Source organism: Podarcis gaigeae, assembly GCF_964106915.1.
Source record: "Podarcis gaigeae genome assembly, chromosome: 1".
Lineage (NCBI taxonomy): Eukaryota > Metazoa > Chordata > Lepidosauria > Squamata > Lacertidae > Podarcis > Podarcis gaigeae.
In genome coordinates this window covers 45,759,665-45,777,777 of record NC_139678.1, presented here as the reverse complement: position 1 = coordinate 45,777,777, position 18,113 = coordinate 45,759,665, and the positions used below count along the sequence as shown (strand labels likewise).

At 43.0% G+C, this 18,113-nt stretch overlaps 1 protein-coding gene across 4 annotated transcripts in view; it reads left to right on the top strand.

The window, feature by feature from the left end:
• Positions 1 to 18,113, top strand: part of PAPLN (papilin, proteoglycan like sulfated glycoprotein) — a 57,307-nt gene that overhangs the window by 17,146 nt on the left and 22,048 nt on the right. For 2 of the 4 annotated variants that reach the window (XM_083746384.1, XM_083746383.1), the window contains exons 4-14: positions 1,733 to 1,793; positions 4,016 to 4,118; positions 5,416 to 5,546; positions 9,311 to 9,434; positions 9,870 to 9,950; positions 10,572 to 10,744; positions 11,409 to 11,532; positions 12,087 to 12,213; positions 13,782 to 13,847; positions 16,335 to 16,542; positions 17,915 to 18,091. In XM_083746384.1, coding sequence (XP_083602510.1) covers positions 1,733 to 1,793; positions 4,016 to 4,118; positions 5,416 to 5,546; positions 9,311 to 9,434; positions 9,870 to 9,950; positions 10,572 to 10,744; positions 11,409 to 11,532; positions 12,087 to 12,213; positions 13,782 to 13,847; positions 16,335 to 16,542; positions 17,915 to 18,091 — 1,375 coding nt within the window. The remainder of the gene's footprint in view (positions 1 to 1,732; positions 1,794 to 4,015; positions 4,119 to 5,415; positions 5,547 to 9,310; positions 9,435 to 9,869; positions 9,951 to 10,571; positions 10,745 to 11,408; positions 11,533 to 12,086; positions 12,214 to 13,781; positions 13,848 to 16,334; positions 16,543 to 17,914; positions 18,092 to 18,113) is intronic. The other 2 variants (XM_083746385.1, XM_083746386.1) reach the window with 1 other exon arrangement.

Genomic DNA, 18,113 nt, shown 5'->3' with positions numbered 1-18,113 from the left:
AATGCACTTATCGGAAAGTCAGCTCCATTGAACACAGTGGGCTTACTGTGAAATAAACATGTCTAAGATTGCCCTGTGAATTTTGCATTTTCTGCAGAGTGTTTATCTGCCTGAAGGGTTTATCTACTGATTAAATTGTAGCTCTTTCCAGTACAGATTGGCATCAGAGAAGGCAATGCCCCTCCCTTACCGAAAGCACAGTACTTCAAAGTATAGTGAATTCACATGATGGGAAATTATAGCAGCTGGAAACTGATCACTATGCACCTATGTTTTATATGCAGCAGGGTTCTGCCCTTCTTTAGTTACTAGCTCACTAGCAACCAGTGCTGATTAATTACAATTTAGGGAACTTTCTAAAAACACTATCCAAGCTGCATGGTCGTTATTTTTCTATGGGCAGCTGTCCTACGCCATATGGGTGGAGGGGCAACTGTGCATCAAATACATTGGTGGGATCCATGTAATTGGCCTAGGGGTCATATAGTTGGGCTTTCCCAGCTCATAGAATCATAGAATCATAGAGTTGGAAGAGACCACAAGGGCCATTGAGTCCAACCCCCTGCCAAGCAGGAAACACCATCACATATGGTTGTCAAGCCTCTGCTTAAAGACCTCCAAAGAAGGAGACTCCACCACACTCCTTGGCAGCAAATTCCACTGTCGAACAGCTCTTACTGTCAAGAAGTTCTTCCTAATGTTTAGGTAGAATCTTCTTTCTTGTAGTTTGGATCCATTGCTCTGTGTCCGCTTCTCTGGAGCAGCAGAAAACAACCTTTCTCCCTCCTCTATGTGACATCCTTTTGTATATTTGAACATGGCTATCATATCACCCCTTAACCTCCTCTTCTCCAGGCTAAACATGCCCAGCTCCCTTAGCCGTTCCTCATAAGGCATCGTTTCCAGGCCTTTGACCATTTTGGTTGCCCTCCTCTGGACACGTTCCAGTTTGTCAGTGTCCTTCTTGAACTGTGGTGCCCAGAACTGGACACAGTACTCCAGGTGAGGTCTGACCAGAGCAGAATACAGTGGCACCATTACTTTCCTTGATCTAGATGCTATACTCCTATTGATGCAGCCCAGAATTGCATTGGCTTTTTAGCTGCCGCGTCACAGCTGCTCGTAGAATGGTTCCCATGCAGCTAGGCTTGCATGGATTTCGGCTCACATCTATCTTCCGGCAAGGTGGTGGCTGAGCCTAGTGCAAGGGTAGTGAGAGAGGGGGAAATGAGCAGCTTGCATGCCACCAAACAAAAAGGAGCCTGCGTGTCACTGGCCTGTTCCTGGGTGGGAAGCTGTGGTTGTTTTTGGAGAACTGATGCTACTTCAAGGCTAGTACTGGCTATCCAGGAGTCTTCCTACTGTCTCTGTTTATTTCTCTGATCTGGCTTGCAATTCCGGCTGGGACACTGGTTTAATCAACTATCATACCTTTTGAAGGTGGGCATGTGAGGGGAAGGCAGAGAGTGCTCAGGTTTATCACTTGTTCTTGCTCCAACAAACCATAGTTGAACTGGGCTGGGAGAAGTAATCTGACCTGGGCCTGCTTACAAGGAAACGGATATCATAAAAGGCTACCTTGAAACTTCCTACCACCTGAGGGGAGGGGAAGTGCAGAAGACTTCACTGTCAGCTAGCACTTTATTAGCAAATGTAAGAATGAATTGATGGTAGGTTTTTGTCATTTATGATTTCCCCCCAAGCCATTGCAGATTGTTGATTTCTCTTTCAGGGCAGATGGTGGGTTCAGCTGCATAGGACCTACCCGAAACTATCGCTCGTGCAATGTTAAGGTAAATTGACCAGTGAGTTCTTTTATGCTGCTGTTCTCCCTATTACTTCAAGAGCTTCAAGATACACCTACTCAATGTCTTAAGGAAGATTACAAATGAACTTCCTTGAACTAACTTTGTCATAAAAACATTTTTCTAGCAAATTATTTACTTAGTTCAATTTATATTATGTAATTGTCCAATATTAAATCTCAAATTTTAGAATTTAAATCCCACTTATTCTTTAAAATTTAATTCTGGCATATTATTTATCCAAAATTTGTCTTTTCTTTCAGTTACCTTTAAATTTAATCCCTTATTACTAATTTGTTGGAGCCATATAATTACAAATCTTACATCTTTCTTAACATTCGTACAGTTTACAATGTTTTTGTAAATAGTCCTTAAATTTCTTCCAATCCTCCTCCACCAGTTCCTCTCCGAGGTCTCGGATTCTGCCAGTCATCTCTGTCAGTTCCATATAGTCTATCAGTTGCATCTGCCATTCTTCCAATGTGGGCAAATCTTGTGTTTTCCAGCCTTTAGCGATAAGTATCCTTGCTGCTGTTGTGGCATACATAAAAAAAGTTCGATCCTTCTTTGCACACTCTGGCCGACAATGCCCAAAAGGAAGGCCTCTGGTTTCTTAGGAAAGGTATACTTAAATACCTTTTTCAGCTCATTATATATCATTTCCCAGAAGGCCTTCACCCTAGGACAGGACCACCAGAGGTGAAAGAATGTTCCTTCAGCTTCTTTACACTTCCAACATTTGTTATCAGGCAAATGGTATATCTTTGCAAGCTTGACTGGGGTCATGTACCACCTGTTCATCATTTTCATAATGTTTTCTTTCAGGGCATTACATGCCGTAAACTTCATACCGGTGGTCCATAACTTTTCCCAGTCAGCGAACATAATGTTATACCCTATGTCCTGTGCCCATTTTATCATAGCTGTTTTAACCGTTTCATCCTGTGTATTCCATTTTAGCAGCAAATTATACATTCTTGAAAGTATCTTAGAGCTGGGTTCTAACAGTTCTGTTTCTAACTTTGATTTCTCCACTTGGAATCCTATCTTTTTGTCTGACTTAAAAACTTCTTTAATCTGAGCGTAATTTATGCGTTTAGAGTGCAGCAACAAGAGATGAGAGGAAGTCCAAAGACGAGAATGAAATGTGGTTATTGGAAAATAACATGTTTTTATGTATGTTGTTTATTGTTTAAAAATTTAATAAAAATTATTATAAAAAAATAAACCACATTCCTTAAAGACCAAAACAAAAACAAAAACAAATGGGCTAACAGATGAGTAAAAGGACACCATTCTCACCCTTTAATGCATGACAGCTATTCAGAACTAATTAACATTAGCAAACATTGAGTACAAGAATGTGATCATTGATATATACAATTCGTTTCCCCCCTAGTTTCCTGACAAATGGGATTTTATACTATATTGAACAACCTTTGTAAAATCTTTCTATTGCACAACTGTACAGCGTATGTATTTACATCTGCTTCTGAATAGAGTAATTTCTTTTATAAACATATTATGTAAGCACTCTGTTATCCCTGGATAGTATTTCCTTGACTTTAGTTTTTTATGTATTTTGGGGATGAAGTAGAGGTCGAACTGAGGTGAAAGACTCTCAATAAACTTTTGAAAAATGGCTACGCATGGAAATTTTGAGTTAGCAGAAGAAGCAGTAGTATCTGATTATATAAAGAAGCCCAGAAATGTGCTATGTAGTCTCCACCAAATAGATTCCATTTTCTGTTGATCACCATGATCTTTAATCGCCTTCCCTTTGATATTCAACATTGCATTTGAAAGACTCTTATAATGCAAGGTAAGAAGAAAGGCATAAAAAATAGAGGCAGAAGGCTGAACTCTGAATGGGAAGGAATAGAAGGTTTGAATAGTTTTCCTCACTTATTGTGCCCACTGATTAGCCTAAGATCACTCAATGAGCTTCACGGCTGAGTGGCAATTTGAATCCAGGTATCCATGCACCAGCACTTAGTTCACTGGTTCCAGTTGCATGCTGGTGATACCCAAAGTCTTTTGAAAATGAGGAAGCATAGAATAAGTGGATCCCGAATCACCTTCCATAAGTTAGGCTGACTTGAAGAAAATATAGAAAGCCACACACAGGACAGTTCTTCCAAGCAAGATGCCTATCTTCTTCTATTCCAGACTTTGTTCCAGATAACAGATTTCTTTCTCATCCTTCCTAGAACTGTCCTGAGGGCTCCAGAGATTTTCGAGCAGAGCAATGTGCTGAGTTTGATGGGACAGAATTTCAGGGAAAGAGATACAAGTGGCTTCCTTATTATGGAGGTAATCCATGGGTTTACTCTTACTCGTTGATTATTCAGTTCATTTGACATAGTGAATTATGGAGAAAGTGAAATGGCTCCTTTTAGAATCAAATCTCTGCTTGGACAGTACTTCAGTGCTACATCCTGCAAAAACAGATTAGAGTCCATTGAAATAGATTTTGCAGGATTTGTGGAGAAGTCCAGTTTGATCACAAATGGTATGTAAGTGGCCTTGTTCCAAATTTTGAGAGGTCTTGGGGTGTGTTCCTAAGGTGACTTGAATATATTTTAATTATATTTAAAGTGTAGAGTTGGTAACTCCTGGTTGTTGCTAATCAGTGCTATTTTTCTGGAAAAAGAGGTGCCTGAACTCACCATGAACACATCCCTCATTCTCTTAGAATGGTGCCCAGCTGACAGGTGCCAGAACTGAGTTCTGGCAAGTTCCGACTGGAAAAAAAAGCCCTGTTGTTAGTATGGCTAATTCACATTGTCTGTGGTTACAAGTGAACTCTATTCATTTCCTGTTGCAAAGTTTTCCATTCCATCCCCATTTGTCTAGTCCAAAAATATACTTTTCTATGGGGAGCTGTAATGCACTTCAGGAGAGCTGACATAAAAATGACATCCATGTTGAATTGTAAATATGCCCTCAGTCACTAGCAGAGGAAAAGGGGGTGTGGTGGGTGCGGGCCACCCCAGGTGTCATCCCTCGGGGGGGGGTGACATTGCTGTGCCCCCCCAGGGCACTCACCCTGCCCCCGCTAGCTCCACCTCTGCCCTCAGCATATCCCTTGATCAGCTTTAAAACTACCATATGGCCCTTGACACGTGTGCAAATCCTGCTTCATTCAACATGTCACAGTTCAATAATGGTGGGCTGATTCAAACCAGTAATAATATACAGCCCAGCCTTTAAATCCTTTCTCCAGGTACTGATAATCAGGCTTTATCCTCTCAGTACTGAAAAAAGTTTTCTTCATAGAAAGTGTGCTGTAATAAACAGGAACCCCAATGAAATGAATGGATGAAATGAAATGAATGAAAGCCTTCTTCAACTTGATTCAGGGACTCAAAGAGCATGCCCTATGCAGTTGCTTGCATCTTTATTGTGCAGTCAATCGTTTCAATGATTCCATACTGCTTTTAACCATTTATTTTCTTGTGTTTTCACATTGCTGTGCAGTGCCCTGATATTCTTTGGGATATAAGTATTTATATAAATAAATAAAGCTGCACAACGTTGTATGTGCCTTTGTGGGGGAAACAGAACATGCAGAGTAACGCATTGCTTTTTCGCTTTCCTCTCCCCACAGCACCCAATAAATGTGAACTAAACTGTATCCCAAAGGGAGAAAACTTCTACTACAGGCACAAAGACACTGTGACTGATGGGACGCCCTGTGAACCAGGGAAGCATGATATCTGTGTGGAAGGAGTCTGCCAAGTAGGCCTTCGTTCCCTCTCTCTTGAAAACCGTGCCCGTCTTCCCCCCCCCCATTTCCTCCCCCCCCTTGCTCTTAGTTCTCTTATTTATTAATCAGATTTGATCCTATCCTTCTTTTTGGATGCTCACAGTAGTATACCTGGGGTTATCCCATTTTACCCTCAATTTTGTTTTGTAGCAGACAGTGTGAGGGGTGGGACGACGACACTGCCGCTCATTGACTTCTGGTGGGTTTTTACTGTGAAGGAGAGGGCTAAGGCAGAGATGAAGTCAGTACAGTGCAAACAAACCAGCAGGAGTGCCCTATTGGCTCTGCCAGTGCATTGGTACTGTGCTGACCTTGCTACCAGCTCACCCGTCTACTTCTTGATAAGCAGCAGGTCAGGTGATTCATGGCACCCCACCCCTTCCCATCATCCACTATTGACATCGTTTGGTAGGCTAGGCTGATAGTGACTTGCCCAATGTTAACTTGTGAGTTCCATGGCTAAGCAGGGATTTGAACTCTGGTCTGGATCCCTTACCTTTTTTTCTACTACCTGCTAGGATGTTACCTCTTAAGACTTGGCGAGTTCACTTTAATTTATGGGTACTTTAGGTACATAGCATGAAGACAACTTTGTGTGTGTGTGTGTGTGTGTGTGTGTGTGTGGCATATCTGCTCATGCTTCAGATCCTGCAACATGTGCTCTCTGGGCTCCGGAAGGGGCAGAGCATGGAAATAGGAACATGCTAGTTATTGTGAGGCAGCAAACTCAGCGGAGCTCTATTGGACTCCCCAAGTACATGAGGTGAAAGCCTTTGTTGGCTCTTTAAACCAGTGGTGGCTCATAAAAGCAAGGGACTGGAACAAAAGGGTTTTCCCAGTTCTGTTAAGTAGTGAGTGGACATAGCAGACGACACAGAGATTTTTCCAAGTAGTTCTTTCTAAGTAAGCTGGAACTGAACTGAACTGGAACTGAACTGAAAGCAAACAGCTCAGCCGGCCTGCTTTTATAGGCAGCCGGCTGTCAACATTGTAACAACAGCCCAGGGTTTCCCACCTAAATTAACTGACGTGGACCTGAGTGAAAACTATATACAATGGTACCTCTGGATACGAACGGGATCCATTCTGGAGCCCCATTCGCATCCTGAAGTAAACGTAAGACACGACTGCACGTCTGTGCGTGTGCTGGTCGCGTTTCACCGCTTCCACGCATGCGTGTGATGTCATTTTGAGCATCTGCGCATGCGTGAGCAGCGAAACCCAGAAGTAACGTGCTCCGTTACTTCCGGGTTGCCGCGGAGTGCAACCTGAAAATACTTAACTTGAAGCTACTTCAACCCGAGGTATGACTGTACACAATACCCCTGGTGGCCAGGGTGAGAACTTCAATACATAACAAGTTCCTCTGGGAAAAGCAGCAGGGAAGACTTGTGTAATCCAAAATGGTCAGAAGCCACCTTGGCTGTTAAGACTGCTTTGAGTTCCTGCAGCCCCATCCATGACCGCTAGAGGACACACAAAGACAAAAAAGAAACAAGCCCTCTTTAATGGGGTGAGGGCAGGTGAAGTGGCATAGAGGTTCCTGCTCCTCTTCCTTGTATTATGCTCTGACTTTCCTCCCAAGAGAGGTAAACATGCACTTCCATTCCATCCCTGTCTTTGACTTTCTGGGGCTCTTGGCGTCCTCCCTTGCTTGGTCACCTGCTAAAGGCTGTCTTTGCTGTTTGGCCTTTCCCACAAGGGCTGGAGGATTAGGTGAAGGGGACAGGGCATGTAAAATGACCTTTCACCTTCCCTCATACTTTGGTTGACTGCCTACTTTCTGTTTTAGCTACAGCAGCTGTGGGTTTCTCCATGAGGGAGAGTGTTGGCCTATGGAGGGGCTGCTCTTTTGGGAAGCGTGAGGCAAGCAGGCAGCTACTGTGGGGCACTGTTCTGGCTGTGCTCCATTTCATTATAGATTTTAATATCTAAACTTCATTAAAATGGCCATTTTTATGGTCGGCAAAAGAAAAAAAACCCCACCACAGCCATCTTTTTTTAGAAGCTCCGGTCCATACAAATGCCAGATGTATTTTCATCTCTGGTGTTTCTTAGCTGTCCAAGTTTAAGAGTTGTCTTTTCCCACCAAAGCAATTATGTAATATATTACTCACGTATTTGAAACTTGAGCTGCCAAGGAAGCCTAGTGGCTGAAATGTGTCTGGCATTTGGATGATATTGCTTAAATTTTAAAAGAACACAGACACATTTTTCAACTGGACATGTTTATGCCTCAGGGGGATACTCTGATGAAAGTTATTTTATTGAACAAGTTTGCTTAATAAAAAATCTCTTAAGGCCCCATTTGCACAATACACTTAAAGCAGTATTGTACCGTTTAAAACAATCATGACTTTTCACAAAGGATCCTGGAAACTGTAGTTTGTTATGACTACAGAGAGCTTTTAGGAGACCCATTATTCCCCTCACAGAGCTAGAGTTTCCAGAGTCATTTACCGTATTTTTCGCTCTATAAGACGCACCAGACCACAAGACGCACCTAGTTTTTGGAGGAGGAAAACAAGAAAAAAAAAAATCTGAATCTCAGAAGCCAGAACAGCAAGAGGGATCGCTGTGCAGTGAAAGCAGCAATCCCTCTTGCTGTTCTGGCTTCTGGGATAGCTGCGCAGCCTGGATTCGCTCCATAAGACGCACACACATTTCCCCTTACTTTTTAGGAGGGAAAAAGTGAGTCTTATAGAGCAAAAAATACGGTAACAATCAATCCCTCTTCCTGGGGAACTCTGGGAAATGGGAAAATCTATAATGAAATGGAGCACAGCCAGAACAGTGCCCCGCAGTAGCTACCTGCTTGCCTCATGCTTGGGAGGGGAACAGGGGTCTTCTAACAACCTTCAGCACCGTGAACAAACTACAGTTCCCAGGTCTCTTTGGGGAAAGCCACAACTGTTTAAAGTGACATGATACTGCTTTAAATGTATGGTGCAAATGAGGCCCAAGTGGTGTACATAAAATGACATAAATTATTAATTAAAATAGCAACAACAACACTTTAAAACAGTAAACTTTTGTTTGTTTGTTTGCTTTCTTGTTTGCTTGCTTGCTTTTTATATGAGAGAGTTACAGGCATAAAATCAACAGATTTAAAAAACAAATGTACTGTACAATATAAAATTAAATGTCTGGGTAGGCTTGCCTAAGCAAACAAACAAAAGTTTTAAGCAAGTGCCAACCTGTACAACAAAGCCGCCTTCCTCATATCTACAGGTGGAAGTTCTAGGGAATAGGTGCTGCCACACTCAAAGATTGATTATTTTTTTTTGCAAGTGGATATGGTTAATAGTCTTGACCACAAGGCTATTTGCTTTACCCACTATGCTACCATATGTATGTATTTTCTCAACCTGGAGTCAGACAGTAGTTCTTTCTTCCAGAGATTTGAAGGTGGGTTGAAAGAGAAATTGATGCTTGCCGTGTGTATATTTATCCCACTGTTCTTGTGATAACAGGTTTTGCAGATTTGTTGTGTTTCAAAAACCTGCAAAACGTGTTTGGACCAGAGGCAAATGTAGGTCAAAAGAAAACAGACGTTCACCATGGGAACTGAAGAGGTGCGCAAAACATTTCTAAAAACTGTATCCAGTCTGATTCTTCCAGTCCTTGGTCTTGGTATGAAATGTAGGCCTTTCCTTTATCTTTTCTCATGAAGGCATTCCTTGACTGGCCTTCTGAGTCATACTTGCATTTTGGTTCACACTCTGCTGTTTTACAGGCCGTTGGCTGTGATAACATTCTGGATTCTTCCAAGAAGGAAGACAAGTGCCTACAATGTGGCGGAGATGGCAGAGCCTGTTTCGAGGTGAAGGGCTTCTTTGATGTGCCCAACCTCCCCAAAGGTACAGAATAGTGGATCTTCCACACTAGCTCAGTAGTGAGATAGCAAAAAATGCTTGGGCTGGGTCTGGCAGGGAGAGATTCCATCGTGCTTCTTCATCAATTTATATCTTCAAGGCCCAAGGAGCTGAAGCACAGAAAGGCCTTGACTGTATCAGTGCAGAAGCTTGATGCATCATTAGCACCACTGCTTTCGGCTGTAACTTATCAATTACATGGCTGGGCTGCTTTATGGGCAATATGAATCTGGACACAACCAATCCAAAAGCGACGGAGTAGTTACAAGTGGATTTATGTCTTCTTCCACTTGCCTGCTTATTCATTCTGAAAAACACCTTCTGCACATGAAAGGGCAACTTTAGCCTGCCTTCCTTGTCTATAACCATCTGCCTTAGTAAGTAGAATTTACTGTGCCTGACTTGCTGCACTTTCTTTAGGCTACAATCAAATATTCATCATTCCCATGGGGGCCACGAGCATCCGGATTAAGGAAGCGACACCTACCAGGAACTTCTTGGGTATGTACAACAGTTTTTTTATTGCTCTGTGTTAAAAGAGAGAGAGAGCTGGGGGGGGGGGGCTTAAAGCACATAATTCCCAGTTCATTCACTTAATTGTGCACTTAACTTAATTCTATATTAAATTAACTTAATTCTGCATATTCAGAAATTTCACATGGTACAGTTGTCCTGGGACTATACCACTCAGAATGCAAGTGGAAGATTGCTCAGTTCATGGATGAGATTGGGATATAAGTACTGTAACAAGGTTGGCCTTGCAGAGAAAGTCTGGCAGTGGGCCTCTGTCTGCTACAAAAGCAAGATACTTGGACAAGAGAGCAACTGATGTCAGCTGTCTAAGAATACTGGCTTCCCATGGTGATTTGATTTCACAGCATTTGTTCAATGTTGCACACAGCTCTCTGTAAACTTTGTAATATATCAGTAAACCCTGAAGCTATTGACATCCTTTTTTTATGGGATGCACAGTCATAACAACCATGTAACAACAGAGGTATATTCTGGATGTGGTATTAGTCTTCTATAATGAGCCTGAAATGAGCCTAGTTTGGTTTCCAAACTAGACAGCTTTTACATTTCCCCCCTTGTGCCCTCTGGGTTTTCCCCCTTCTCCCTCAGCCATCAAGAACGCGCAAGGGGCATACTATCTGAATGGCCACTGGACGATTGAGTTCAGCCGTGCCTTGCATATTGCTAGCACAGTTGTGCATTATGACAGGGGTTCTGAGGGGGATCTGGCACCCGAACTTCTTCACGCCAGGGGGCCAACTACTGAGCCCTTGGTCATTGAGGTAAGCCCAGTTTCTTGTTTTGTATATTCCCCTCCTCTTCCAGCTTCCACAGAGGTGGTGCTCAGCATTATTCCCAGAGGGAACTGTGGGACCTTAAATAAAAATACAATGCCATGTAGATTGAAGGAGAATAGCCATTCCTTGGCCAAAAAACCAACAGTGAGGGTGGATAAGAGAACTTGTATCTATGTTACCTATGCAACTGTGCATTAAGATCCATTTAGATCAGCCTGTTGCTGAAAAGAGGTGTGGGGTACGCCCTATTCCCCAGCAAGAAAACAGTTCCTACTTTTAATTGAAGGAAGACTCTTCTTTGTGAAAAAGGAAAGGCATAAAGTAGACCCTGGGTGGGGAGGACAGTCTGAAACTCAACATGAGCAGTGGATAGAAAAGGAGTGTGCTTTGGCAAGGATCTGGGTGTTAGGTGTAGTTCATACCTAAAGCAGATGAAGCGAGGAAAGTTCCTGAGCTGTAGCATTCCAGTCAGCAGATGGGTGATCATGTGGATTAATGTCTCTCAGCAAACACAAGCCCAGTTCCAGGAATGGTTTTACTACCTCATCTGCTTTTTTGAGGTGAACTGGGTGAATGCCAGACAACACAGCTACAAGAGTGAGGAAAGTAGTTATTTGCATTATACCTTATTTGCCTCTTCTGTTTTCAGCTTATCAACCAGGAGCCAAACCAAGGGGTACATTATGAATACTACCTGCCAACACAAAGGCAGAGCTTGGGCTACAGCTGGGCCTATGGTTCCTGGGGTGAATGCAGTGCTGAGTGTGGTGGAGGTAAGGACCTATCATAGGATGCTAACTCCACACGGGAGTTTAATGTGGATTTGAATTTTTCATGTGCCTTGAATTTTTCATTGTCATTCACATGCCATTTTCAGCATCCAACTCGGATTTTGGCAGCCTGCAGCAAACTCGGATTTTTCCAATTTAGGGAAAATCCAAAAAGGGAATGAGATCTATTAGAAAAGCATTCGCCATCTGGCTGTGGATACACTGAAGAGCATTATGTGGGCAGCTACTGGTTTCTGTGATGCCATTTGAGGCCACACCCCCTATTTCCATCTTGCTTCTGTCAGGCATAAAATTGAAAGCAGTCATGTGTGGATGAAGGCACACAAGATGACAACACAAAAACAGCAACCCACATATGTGTGAATGCTCTCATGTGGACACAGCCTTCTACTTATATTTTGCTTCTTGGGTTCGATGAAGATGATGGAATGCTATATTGTTCTTAGATGTATAGTGTTTCTAATCTCTCTGTAGCTTTAACTGCTGCTGTGGATGAGTGACGGTAACCAACATCCTTTGCTGTTTTTCTTTTATAGGTTATCAGACACGCTTGGTCTTTTGCACTATTGACAATGAAGTATATCCAGATTATATGTGCAGAGATAAACCACAGCCAGAAAATAACCAAACTTGTGGCCTTCAGCCATGTCCCCAGACAAAACGGTGAGACTTGATTTGGCTTCCCTGCCTGGTTTGAACCATTAGATTTATGAACCTAGCAATTCTGAAATCCCCAGGCAGTGTGTCTCTTCTGCCCTTAATGCTGTCATTGGAAATGTAGATAAGGAGAAATTGTGGCTCCTAATGTGCATGTGGCGCTGTGGGTTAAAGCCTCAGCGCCTAGGACTTGCCGATCAAAAGGTCGGCGGTTCGAATCCCTGCGGCGGGGTGCGCTCCCGCTGCTCGGTCCCAGCGCCTGCCAACCTAGCAGTTCGAAAGCACCTCCGGGTGCAAGTAGATAAATAGGGACCGCTTACCAGCGGGAAGGTAAACGGCGTTTCCGTGTGCGGCTCTGGCTCGCCAGAGCAGCGATGTCACGCTGGCCACGTGACCCGGAAGTGTCTCCGGACAGCGCTGGCCCCTGGCCTCTTAAGTGAGATGGGCGCACAACCCCAGAGTCTGTCAAGACTGGCCCGTACGGGCAGGGGTACCTTTACCTTTACCTTTAATGTGCATGAAGATGATAAAGAGATTGTTATTCAAGACAATTCTTTGTGCTGACAAGCTGTTATGGGGTGGTTTTAGTATCTTTGAAAATGCTAAAAAGGACAGGGCAAAAACCTTAGTCTGAAGGATCATAGAACATTTTCAAGCTAAGTTGGAGGCTGGGGTTATGCTGGAGAGCAGCCATTGTGGTGAATACAAGTGGTAAGTGACAAGTCCCTATGTGGGGAACTAATTTTAATTTCATGCAGAGGTTAGTTGGATGTGATTATTTGCAGAGATATGGAATGGTTTTTCTGTGTCCCGGTACTGAATTTTTTATATAGGAATGGGATTTATGCTCAGGATAGTGTACAGATTTTAAGGTTCCCCTTCAAATTGCCCTATGAAACTTCCCTTGCAGAGAGAGATGGCCTGTGGAGCTTTTCCACTTTCAGAACTTCTCAGGATCCAAAGCTAACTTCCAGTGTGCCATTTCATGGGTCATTGTAACTAGACTGGCACAAGCAAATCTGCACCATTGCATACCCAGTTCAATGCAGCAGCCAAACATTGAAGATGTGTGAATGTATCACTGATGTATTTCTTCGTGTTGTCTCTAAATGCAAGGGCAGGAGGGACAACTTGAGTTCATAGTGTAGAAGTAGGTGGGTTTAACTTCACACACACACACACACACACACACACACACACGGTTATCTCCATTTCTTCCCATTCTTGCAGCTTCAGCTAGCTGTGGAGATGGGGGGGGGACCCAGACACTTGCGATAAGATACCTGAAAACCTTCCATGGCTAATACTTTGGGGAGATGCTTCAGGGAACTGGTACAGGAAGAAAGGGTCAGCTGCCACTCCCCCATATGGCCTTGATCCAAATTGGACCCCAACTCCATAGCAGCCTTTTTATTTAAAAACAACAACACACACATCAGGGCTGCATGAATAAATTTTCAACATCGTATCTAGTTTGGCCCTAAAAGACAATTTGCAGTCATGCTGTAGCAGGCACCCCCAGATGTCTATATATTCACTTTTGGCTTTAAAATCTTTGTTCTATATATATAAAGGATATCTTACCTCTATCTGCCGGGAGCATGGAGCCGCAACACAGCATGGAGCTTACAAACAAAGAGGTAACAAGGAGAAAGCGATTGCAGAGGCCCTGCTCAGTTCCTCTTTCCCTTTTCCCCACCTGCAACAGTGGTCTTCAAACTTTTTTTAATTGTGCAGAACAAATTCGTGCATATTGCCAAGGAACTCTGGGTTGTGTTCTGAGCTGCACATTCAGTTCATGTGGATGATGTGGTATCCTGGCCATTCCTGTGGAGCTTCACCATTGCCCACTGTAAACTGAGTGCGTGCCCCCAGACTGCATCCATTGGCTGCACATTGCAGGACCAATTTGCTAATAATGGACAAGCTGTCTTTAAGGGCAGCCATACACCAAAGAACCCAGGGCAAGTTTCTGAGGAGTGCCAGGGTTCATAGGCATTGCCAGGGGGGGCAGGGGGGCAGCTGCCTCCTAAATCAATACAAATCTGAGGTTCTGCCCCCCTAACAAAAGCCTCCCCCCCCCCTAACAAAAATCCTGGCTACGCTCATGCCAGGCTTCTTAAGGATATTGTTTGAAAGCCACTGTTCTAGATTGCTTAGAAGAGCTTTCCTCCTTGGTGACGGTCTCAGTGGCTGCTTATAGCTTTGGCTTTTCTCTGTAAATCATGATAGGTTGTGGCAGATGCTGGGGAAATGGAGCTTTGCCTACCTAGGAGTGGCTGACCTGTGGTCATCCATCCTTTCCCATTGGATATGCTGGCTGGGGCTGACGGGAGCTGGACAGGGACGGCCTAACTTCTCATGTCTATGCACTGGTATCCTTTAGATTGTGATTACTCAGGCTGCCTTTGAAGATGGTTGAGAAACTGCAGCTGGTGCAGAATTCTGCAGCCAGATTGGCTGCAGGAAGATCCATACATATAACACCAATTCTGGCATGATTGCACTAGCTACTGATTGGTTTCTGGGCTGAATTCAGACCTATAATGCCTCATGTGGCTCAGGACCCCAGTACCTTGAGGACCACCTCTCCTGACATGAACTAACCTGGACCCTGTGATCGCCATCTGAGGCCTTTCTCTATGTGCCCTCTTCACAGGAGGCCTGGAGAGTGGCAACACAATAAGGGGGCTTTTCGGCTTTATTGTTATCTATTTTGTAGACACCAAATAGCCTTTTTACCTGGGCTTTGGGCCCTTAATTTGAAAGGTTTCAGGTATTTGTGGCCTCTTAAGGAAGGATCTCTAAGAACCGACTTATCTGTATAGATGTGTTTGGCTGTGTTTGTTGTAATTGGTTTTAGTGTTTATATCGTTTTTGTAAGTTGTGGGTAAAGTAACATAATAATAATATAATGAAGAAGAAGTTGCATTAAAATTATCCTATGCTGTTCTCAGGATGGGGAAGAAATTTTATTTCATTGCACTGATCATTGGCCATTACATCATATAAGCACTTGCCACTGGGTGGCACCAGGCAAAATACCTCCTGGCATCCAGGACCCAGAAAAATGTTCAGACAGTGTTTCTAGTTTGCAGTCTTTTATTGTATTGTCTGGCCATGATGACAGAGCTGACTAGATTGATCATCTGCCAACTGAGTTTATTTTTATCAATAGACTTCCTTTGGGAAGCTGACCTCCAGTCTCAAGGAAACTCTTGCATAGCATCACTTTGGGTCTCCTTCCCTGCCGTGATGTTTTATTTTACTGCAGCTTATTTTATTTTATTTTATTGAGTTTATTTTATTTTATTGAGTTTATTTTACTGCAGCTTGGAGGACTGAATTGTCCATTACTGCTCAGTATAGACAAATGGCTATTGATTGCAAGTACAATATTTTCCTTCTGAATATAGATCTTGCTACTGTCAACTTTGTGACGGAAGTTCTTTGGAAGGTTGGGAGGGTTTAATATCAAAGGATGCAGATAGAAAAGCATTTTATTTCAGGAATGTCAGGTCTAGGTAGAGGAAACTTTGTTAGTCTTGGTGTCAAACTAGACAGGTCACTGGAAAATATGTAAGCAGTCTCCAGAGGGTTCCCCTCGCCCAAAAAATGCCATATGCCGAATCACATCAAAGAAGCAGTAGAATGCTTAACACTTCCCCCCCCCCCCCGGACCATTTCTCTAATAACAAAAAATAAAGATAGGTCACAGAAGAAAGGTTATCATAATTCAGAATTTGGAGATTATCCTTTGTTGGAGTATATATGACTTTTTGCTTTTTCTCAACAGTAAGTGCACCTTTGCTTTATCAAAGCCAGTTCAGTTTCTTTCTGTGAGAGAGACTTCCACAGTACCTAATCGCTTCCACCACTGAGGCATCCTCTAGCCATTCAGTCTGAAACTATCCTCTTAAACCATTCCATTCCTCCTAGTACCATCATCTTTTAATCTGCGGTCATACCATTTTAAATGCTTTTAGATACTTTTTGCTGTCACCCAAGTTATTGTTTTTTGAATTCAATTACTTGAAAGTGGTAAGCCTCCCTTTAGTCCCGTGGATTTTCTTGCTGCCAGAGTTGGCTTCTTGGTTTCTTGAGAGATGCTGCTTCTGTATTTACAGATGGAAGATTGGGGAATGGGGAGCTTGTTCTGCCACCTGTGGAGGAGGCACCCAGACTCGTTCTGTTTATTGCGTCTCCCACCATGGACCGGGTTCTCAAAATGCTGTGGATGATGCCGAGTGCGCATCCTTGACAGAGAGGCCACATAGCACACAGCCTTGCAACATGCGTCAGTGTGCAGCATGGACCACAGGGGCTTGGTCTGAGGTGAGTTTGTCCTACAGGTTCAGTGAACATATATAGACGGTATAGCCCAGTTACCTCAGTGGCATGAGGAGGAAAAGAAAGTACAAGCTCACCTACTCCTCCAATTTCGCACTCTTGAGTCTCCCCTCATGTATCATCACTTTGCCTGTGCCTCTTTGCTCATGAGGTGGATTCCGCCTCTCTCTCCGCCTTGAGAGAAATCAACAATTCAGGCTTACACAGACTGAAAAGACCTTCCCTCTCACCAAAGAACATGGGAATAGTAATTTTGTGAAAGAAGCTATATAACATAATTATGAGGATGTTCACCAGGATTTGGGGAGCAAGCCATGACAGTTAAATTGGTATAAAACCAATATAAATACTTAATTCTTTGAATTCCTTCCCAAAATGTATTTCTTTGGCAAAGCTTTATTTTAGTCACGCTTGTTTCGCCATCTCTGATAATCGGTTGTCATTTATTGAAGTGTGTATTTTATGAATTGCCTTCCATGAAACATCCCCATGAGCCATCACCAGGCTGGCCTCATGAGGCAGCTAGTTGTTGTTATTTCCAGCCATTGCTAAATACATGAATTTATGTTTTTACTCAAATTCTGACTCTTCACTGAATGCAGTGTTTATTGGGGAGGAGGTCTGCCCATGTACTGCAAAATTTGCAGACATGTCAAAACCAAAGTATAATTATTATGTTTCAATCAGTATGTTAGTCTGGAAGCAGGAAATTAGGTGGTCCAAACAACAATTTCCTTGATCCCTATTCCTAATTTTTGCATTATTCCTACCTTTTATATCTTGAATAAATTAAAAGCTCTTTCAGTAGGCATACCTTCAATTTATGTATTCTATACAGCGCTGTAGCACAATTGGATGGTATGAAAATGGCTAGTAGGAAAGAGTTTTTAAAAATTGGTGCTAACTCTCACATGTGTTTATGCATGTGTAATGTATGTATACATACACTTATGTACACAGACACAACAAATATGGTACATAAATGTATATGACAGGTATAATGTAAATGAATATTACCAAAAATTCCACCTCTGAGTTATTCTTCCCAGCCAGAAGAAGCTTAACCATATAACGTCTCACACACTGAATTACTCTTTCTGGGACAAGAGGATTTCTGAAAACTTTTAACTTGAAATGATGCCTTCAAAATGTGGAGTGAGCAGACCAAATAAATGCAATAGATGTTGCTGTTGTTTAGTCGTGTCTGACTCTTCATGACCCCATGAACCAGAGCACGCCAGGCACTCCTGTCTTCTACTGACTCCTGCAGTTTGGTCCAACTCATGCTGGTAGCTTCAAGAACACTGTCCAACCATTGTCCAACCAACAGTGACTGTCATTTATTTAATTTTTACAGTGCACAGCTAGTTGTGGGGAAGGTATTCAGACCCGGACTGTAAACTGCATGTCGGAGCTGGGCACTCGGACTCTCGAAGTTGCCTGCTTGACACAGCCAAAACCTTCACACACCCAGTCCTGCACTGGTGAGAATTGTATCCAAGAGATCGGCTGGCATATTGGAGACTGGGGACTGGTAAGCATTGCAACAATTTCTG